This window comes from Bison bison, unplaced genomic scaffold, assembly GCF_000754665.1.
Source record: "Bison bison bison isolate TAMUID 2011002044 unplaced genomic scaffold, Bison_UMD1.0 scf7180017864284, whole genome shotgun sequence".
Lineage (NCBI taxonomy): Eukaryota > Metazoa > Chordata > Mammalia > Artiodactyla > Bovidae > Bison > Bison bison.
The window spans coordinates 551354-559448 of record NW_011494856.1 but is presented as its reverse complement, the minus strand read 5'-3'; the positions used below and the strand labels follow the sequence as shown (position 1 = coordinate 559448).

The 8095-nt window shown below is 45.5% G+C and overlaps 1 protein-coding gene across 1 annotated transcript in view; it reads right to left on the bottom strand.

The window, feature by feature from the left end:
• The window catches only part of CHRNA10 (cholinergic receptor, nicotinic, alpha 10 (neuronal)), a 6826-nt gene extending 2834 nt beyond the window's left edge, over positions 1 to 3992 (bottom strand). Inside the window, exons 1-4 of the mRNA XM_010849521.1 lie at positions 2505 to 3992; positions 1410 to 1555; positions 703 to 857; positions 6 to 66 (exon numbers count right to left, since the gene is read on the bottom strand). Coding sequence (XP_010847823.1) covers positions 6 to 66; positions 703 to 857; positions 1410 to 1555; positions 2505 to 2586 — 444 coding nt within the window. The 5' untranslated portion in view covers positions 2587 to 3992. The remainder of the gene's footprint in view (positions 1 to 5; positions 67 to 702; positions 858 to 1409; positions 1556 to 2504) is intronic.
• Positions 3993 to 8095: the final 4103 nt, after the last annotated feature.

Here is an 8095-nt window from a genome sequence, read left to right as displayed (position 1 = left end):
CGCACGGCGCCGTCGTGCCGCAGGACCACGTTGGTGCTGGCCGAGGCCGGGGCCTGCGCGTCCGCCCTGCGGGCAGGGGTTGGGGGTGGGGGCTCCATGAGGCGCCGCAGCGTTGGATGTCCGGGCTGACCCTTGGAGGGGGTGCGACTCCAACCCTCTGGGGGACTCACAGAGGGCCCTCTGTGTCTTGGGAGGCCTAATGGGGCCAGGGCCTGCAGGGCCCAGAACGAGACAGGTCTAGTCCTAAAGGGGACGCAGGATGCACGGTAACTTTTCTTGGGTGCCATCTGCAAAGTGCCTGGAGCGGCCCTGGGGAAAATGTACGGACTCAAGCCCAGAAGGGTGAAATGTGACATAAAAACGTATGTGTGCCCCAGAACCCTGGCTGCGAGGGATATAGAACTAGTCCTGAACCACACAGAGGGTTCCTGGGAGACATTCAGCCTGGGTTGGCTTGGGGGTGCTATCAAGGGACTGTGAGGTCCCCCCAGTAGGTCGTTGCCATGAGCTGTGGTGTCAGGAAGCCCTCCTGCACCACACAGCCATCACTGCCGACACGTTCCTGGCCATTTAGAAGACTCCCAGGGCAAAGCTTACTGGGCACCCTAGAGTCAGGTTTGGTGTGGGGGATGGGGAGATAAGTGCATCCCCAGAGCCAAGGGCATCTCTTGGGTGGAGGGGAGGGACCCAGGCAGGCAGTACTTGTTATAGAGTACGATGTCCGGCCTCCACACGAGACTGCTGGGGATGCGGATGGCATCCAGACCACCATAGGTGTCAGGGTCCCATCGTAGGTAGGCGTCTGTCCACTCCTGTCGGATCCACAGGTACAGGGTCAGCACCTGATTCCGCTCATCCTAATTGGGGGCAGAGAGCAGGCATAGATGTGGACACACGTCTGTGCATGCCCTGCCCTGTGTGTGCACACTCAACTGCAGAGCTCTGGTCAGCACCCCCAGACCTGACTTGCCCACACAGTCCAGTCCCCACACAGTCTTGCTGTGTGACCTTGACAGGCCCTTCTCTCTTGGGCCTGAGTTTCCTCTGCAGTGACATGGGTGGTAATCTCTGCTAGTCAGGAACTCGAGTGTGCAAGTATTGGGCACATTGTGGATACCCAATGGTTAATAGCCAACACGTGGTAGCTGTTATATTAATGTTTCCAGGAAAGAATTGTTTGGAGAGTAATCCTAGTCTCCCATTCCCCATTCCTTTTTTTTTTTTTAACCTCACCACGCAGCATGCGGGATGTTAGTTTTCTGACCAGAGACAGAATCCATGCTCTGCTGCAGTGGAAGCTTGGAGTTTTAACCACTGAACCACTAGGGAAGTTCCTCGTCCCCCATTCCTTTCCCATTCCTTCCTCCTCCAACCATTCCAGCACACTCTGTGGTTGTACAGCAACGCACCATATCGATGATCTGGGACAGTGTCACCTCCAGGGTTACATTCAGGGCCTGGTCTGTGTCTGCCACAGGTCTCAGGGCACTTGTGTAGTTGGCAAAGAGGTCTCGGAACAGCTTGTGTGCCAGCCTGCCCTCAGCTCCCAAGCACTCTAGAGGACCAGTAAGAAGGGGTGTCCACGGAGGCCCCGGAGCAGGGGCCTCGGCTCACACCCTCTACTCTCCACAAGACTGAGGCCCTGTCAGTGCCTTCGCTGTCTCACAGCTGTCTAACTCCCTGTTCTGTCTCTAGTTCTTCCCTGCCTGCCTCCGGGACAGATGCAATGAGGCTGTAGTGTGAATAGTTACTGTCTTCTGAAGCAAGGCGGATGGGTTTCTGCTCCACCTGCCCCTTCCTAAGTACCTGGATTCTGCCTGCCCCACCACAGATGCTGGATTAGACCACAGAGTCCCAGGGGCCACATAGCATGGGGGATGTTAGTTCCCGACCAGGGATCCAACCCATGGCCCCTGCATTGGAAGCGCTATCTTAACCACTGGACCACCAGGGAAGCTCCTGAGATATCACGCTTTTAAAGAGACACATTCAGCTAGATCAGTAGCTGCTTGAAAGAAAGTGAAAGTGTTAGTTGCTCAGCTGTGTCCAACTCTTTTGTGACCCTGTGAACTTTTTAGCCTTCCAGGCTCCTCTGTCCATGGGATTCTCCAGGCAAGAATACTGGAGTGGGTTGCCATTCCCTTCTCCAGGGCATCTATCTTCCCAACCCAGGGATGGTACCTGGGTCTCCTGCATCGCGGGCAGATCGTTTACTGTCTGAGCCATGGCTCCCCAGGCCTGTTAGATAAAGCTCCAACTCACCCTTCATGATCTGGTCCACCTGGCTTTTCCCGCCCTATCCCTGGGAGCGCCCCCCTCAACTGTTCCCACCCCAGCTAGGCAAGCCCCATCTTGCCCTCTTCAGCTCCCACTCTTCCAAAGTCGCCAAATGGAGCTTTTTCCCAGCACAGGAATGAAGAGAGAGCATGTGGAGAGAGATTTGGGGAGGAGGGGAAGAACAGCAATGCCCAGAGAAGCCAGGACTGGTCTACTGAGCTTCATACCTGGAAGGAGTGGGAGCAGGAGCAGAAGGCCCAGGCTGGAGACAGAGAGGCCGAGGCTGAGGTGGTGGCTCCCGGGTCCCATGGCCTTGCCACAGCCAGAGGAGGGGCTGATCTCTGGGAGTGAGCCTCCTGGCTTGACCTGTGGCAGTGCCAGGCCCTGCTGGCAAGCGTGGTGTGGACAGTCCCTGGAAGTCAGAAGGAAGACTGGGATCTCTGTTGGGCACAGTTAACCTCCAGGTAGCCCTGCAGCCCTTCCAGCTACCTCACCCTCTATTTGTACCGGCCCTGGAATTTAAGTACTTAGGCCTTGGCATCTACTGTTTCTCCTTCTCTGCTGGTCTTTGCCTCTCCTGGCCTCTGGCCTGTTCTCTGTCCCCTAAACCGTCTACGTCTTGCTCTCCGTCCCTCTGTACCTCTCAGTCTCTGCCTCCCTGATCCTGGTCTTCCTCTTTCCACTTTCTCTCCTTTTCTCCTACCTCTGTTTCAGCTCCCTGGACTTCCTTAAGGCCTTCCCCTCACGACTCTAGGTGAGCCTGGTGCATTCTCAGCAGTACGGGGGGCCGGGACTCTGTCCCTCCGAGGCATAGGACAGCAGGCCCGGCCCCCTTTTCTTTTTATTAGCTTAATTACAGAGTTGGGACACCTGTGTCCATGGGAACAGAGCAACTGAAAGTGACACCTCAGGTCACTGGGACCTGAATTATTCAAATTCTGTAAGGTAGCACTCAGGCATAGTTCAGGCCCAACTTGGGGGATTGGAGATTCCAGGGTCAGAATCTGCAGGAGACTGGGGCTTAGAGGTGTGAAGGGACAGGGCCTGTGGATGGCAACTGTCCCTACAGCTCTGTCATCTTTGCTGAGTTCTTTTTTTTTAAAAAATATTTACTTATTTATCTGACTGCACCCAAGTCTTAGTTGAGGCATGCAAGATCTTTCTTAGTTGGGGCATGTCAAATCTAATTTTCTGGCCAGGGATCAAATCTCATGGACAGAGGAGACTGGTGGGCTACAGTCCATGAGGTCACAAAGTCAGGCACCACTGAGTGACTTTAAAAATAACACAGAAGTATGTGTAATATGATTTAAGAAATGAGGATTGAAAAATGAAAGAGCAAGTGGATTATCAAGAATGAGTAGGTAGATTTCTCTCCCCATTCTTTCTAGTTTCTCTTTCTGAGACTCCAAATAAATATATATTTAATTAATTTTTATTAATTTATTAAAATTAATATATTAGACACAGATGAAGAGGCAATTAATGAATTCAGAGACAGATGAAGAAATTACCAAAATACAACACAGGGAGACAAAAAGAAAATGAGTTTAGGAAACAGGAAAGAATCTGAAAGAATGTGTTAAATATATATTTAATTGGAGTCTCAGAAACTAGAAAGCATGGGGAGACCCAGCACTAAAGAAATGAGAGATGAGAAAGAGAGGAATCAAAATCAGGAAACAAACAGAAAACAAATAAAGTGTTAAAGTCGGCTTCTCTGATAGCTCAATTGGTTAAGAATCTACCTGCAATGCAGGAGACCCCAGTTTGATTCCTGGAAAAGATCCTGGGAGAAGGGATAGGCTACCCACTCTAGTATTTCTGGGCTTCCCTTGTGGCTCTGCTGGTAAAGAATCTTCCTGCAATGCAGGAGACCTGGGTTCGATCCCTGGGTTGGGAAGATCCCCTGGAGAAGGGAAAGGCTGGCTACCCACTCCAGTATTCTGGCCTAGAGAATTCTGTGGGGTCCATGGGGTCACAAAGAGTTGGACACGACTGAGCGACTTTCACTTCACAAACTTAAAGTCAACTTACCAGTATTTACATTAAAGTAAATGGTCTAAATACACTAATTAAAAGGCAGGGGTTGTAACACTATTAAGAGAATGAAAAGACAAGCTAGAGATTGGAAGAAAATATTTACAAATCACATAGTCAACAAAGGACTTGTATCCAGAACCTATAAAAATTTCTCAAAACTGAACAATAAGAGGGTTCAGGATGGGGAACACATGAGAAATAAAGGAATAAAAAATAAAAAAAAAAAAAACCTGAACAATAATAAACCATATCAAATTTTAAAATGAGCAAAAAATTTAAAAACAACACAAGAACACACACAAAAGAAAAAAAACTGGGCAAAGGAATTTGGGCATTTAAACGAAGAAAAGATAAGAACTGCCAATAAACACATGAAAAGTGGTGAACATAATTATATATTAGAGACATTCAAATTAAAATATCAGTGAGATACTCCATATTTATTAGAATGGCTAAAATAATATTAACCATGCCAATTGCTGGAGAGGTTGTGAAGCTACTGCAACCTTCATATATGGGTTGTGAGAATGCAAAAATGGCGCAGCCACACTGGAAAATGGTCTGGCAGTTTTTTGGAATGTTATGCATATGCTTAGCCATATGACCCAGGAATCCAATGCCTAGAGAAGTAGCAACTTTTATGGTCACACAAAGTTCATGCATGAATGTTTATAGCAGCTCTATTCATAACTGCCAAACCTATAAACAAAATGTTCTTCAGTGAGTGAGTGGATAAAAAACTGGTAAAGCCAAACAATGGAATATTTAGTATTAATTGCTAAGAAGAAATGAGCTATTAAGCTATGAAAAGACATGGAGGAACCTTAAATGCATGTTAATAAGTCAAAGACGCCAGTTTGAAAGAGCTACATCCTATATGATTCCAAGTATATGACGTTCTGAAAAAGGCAAAACTATGAAGATAGTAGGAAGTTCAGTAGTTGGCAGGAGTTTCAGGAGACTATGGGAGAAGACTCAACAGAAAGCAGAATTTTTAGGGCAGTGAAAAGACTCTATACTCTCTGTATGGTAAACACTCTCTATACCATAATGATGGATACATGTCTTTATACATTTGTCTAAACCCATAGAACTGACAACACTAAGCATCATCACATGTAAAGTAAACTATGCACTTTGACTAATGAAGATGTATCAGTATAGGTTCATCAAACGCAACAAAATGCTACTGGGGGAAACTATGCATGTGCTGGGGCAAGGGGTTTGTGGGAAATCTCTGTGCTTTCCACTCAATTTTGCTGTGAATCCAAAACTGCTCTAAAAAAACTAAAATCCTAATAAAGTTTTTTTAAAAAAGGGATGAAGTACTGATATATGCTATCAGATGGGGATTCCCTGGTGGCTCAGTGGTAAAGAATCCACCTGCCAGTGAAGGAGACTCAGGTTTGATCCCTGGGTTGGGAAGATCCCCTGGAGAAGGAAATGGCAACCCACTCCAGTTTTCTTTCTCGTCTGGGAAATACCATGGACAGAGGAGCCTGGTGCGCTACAGTCCATAGGGTCACAAAAGAGTTGGACATGACATAGAGACTAAACAACAACAACATAGTACAGATAAACTCTGAAAACACTATACTAAGTGAAAGAAATTGGTAACAAAAAATCAGATATTGTATGACTCCATTTACATTACATTGTATAAAAACAAAACTACAGTGAAGAACAGGTTGCCAGGAATAAGGGATAGGAAGAGGGTCACTGTAAAGAGATAGGAAAAGGGAGATTTTGGGGGTAATGAAACATTTTGTATCCTGATTGTGGGGTGGTTAGTTATACAAATCTGTATGTGTTAAAATTAACAACTGCACACCAAGTGAATTTTCTTATATAATTTAGAAAATAGTTTGTACATAATTAATAAAATCCAGGGTTATTGTACTTGCCAAAGGGGAAAGACAATGAGAGTTCCCTGGGGGTCCAGTGTTTAGGACTCCTTCCTTCCCATGGAAGGGGCACGGGTGATGGCACCTACTCCAGTGCTCTTGCCTGGAAAACCCCACGGACAGAGGAGCCTGGTAGGCTGTGGTCCATGGGGTCACTAAGGGTCACACATGACTGAGCGACTTCACTTTCACTTTTCACTTTTATGCATTGGAGAAGGAAATGGCAACCCACTCCAGTGTTCTTGCCTGAAGAATCCCAGGGACGGGGGAGCCTGGTGGGCTGCCGTCTATGGGGTCACACAGAGTCGGACACGACTGAAGCGACTTAGCAGCAGCAGCAGCAGGGCCAAAACAAACAAAACAAAAACAAAGGTGGACAACGTGACACAAGAGTGAGTGGTAGATGGTGTAGGGTTGGATGTGGGGTGAAAGATGCATTTTTCTTTCTGTACCATTTTCAGCGGCAGTTATGCAACCATTTGGGGGCACAAGGTTGTCTTACACTCAAATTACACTTAAAAATAACATTTTGCAGCACAATACCTTTAGAGCAAAATAAAGGCTAAATTCAAGAGTGCTTCAAAACACTTGGAAATAGCACCTGCATAAATTGACTGAATCAGTTATAGAAAAATTGGTATGTTTACCTGAAAAAAAAAGTTGAAATATTTCTTATATATAGTGTTTTGGGGTGAAAATGTTAGTTTGAAAAAATAATTATAAAAATTGGTAATTTTTAAAAAGGCATTATGAAGAAAAGAAAACACACCTGAACAATAAGTGATTTAAGCCTATATTTTGAAAATACTGGGCTTTCCTGATAGCTCAGTTGGTAAAGAATCCACCTGCAATGCAGGAACACCTGGTTCGATTCCTGGGTCGGGAAGATCCCCTGGAGAAGGGATAGGCTACCCTATCCAGTATTCTTGGGCTTACCTTGTGGCTCAGCTGTAAAGAATGCGCCTGCAGTGTGGGAGACCTGGGTTTGATCCCTGGGTTGGCAAGACACCCTGGAGAAGGAAAAGGCAACCCACTCCAGTATTCTGGCCTGGAGAATTCCATTCCTGTATAGTCCATGGGTTCACAAAGAGTCAGACACGACTAAGCCACTTTCACTTTTGAAAATACTGAATGGTATATAAAAAGATAAGGACTGTACCATAATGAATTTTGGCATGATTATTAGGTGGAAGCTTGATGGAAACTTTATAAAGGATAAATGAGGCTGACAACAACTGAATCAACAATCTTAACATCACTAAAAGTGGGACAGCGAGACAAGTGTCTTCCCAAGTGATGAAAAACAGCACCACTAATGAGAAGGACCATGAGTCTAATCAAGTCTCTAGATCTAACCAGTGGTACGTAGCAAGTAAGGCAGGTAGAGGCACAGTCAGTCTAATCTAGAAGCCCCTGCCCTCTATACTAGAGGACGAACATCTCAGGTACTGCATCAAATAAAGGGCATTTTAAAAAGAGAGAGAATTTATCAACCAAATGTGGGCCCTGTTTAGATCCTGATTCAATCAAATCAACTGTAATAAAATTTTACTTCTGAGACAACTGGGGAAATTTGGAAATGAGGATATTAGTTAATATTCAGGAATTATTCTTGTGTTAGGTATGACAATGGTATTATATTTATAAAAATTTATGGTAGGAATGCTTTTGTATTGATGAAATGATGACCTCCCTTAGAAATCCCATTGGGGTGGGTAGGAATAAGAATTGGGGTAAAGATTAAGATTAAATTAAGACATCATTTTACTTTTGTATGGATGAAAATTTTTACAGTAAGATTTTTAAAAAACCCTTAGGAAAGCAGGAGAAATGAATTTTTAAAGCACAAGTTAATATATTACAATGTAGAA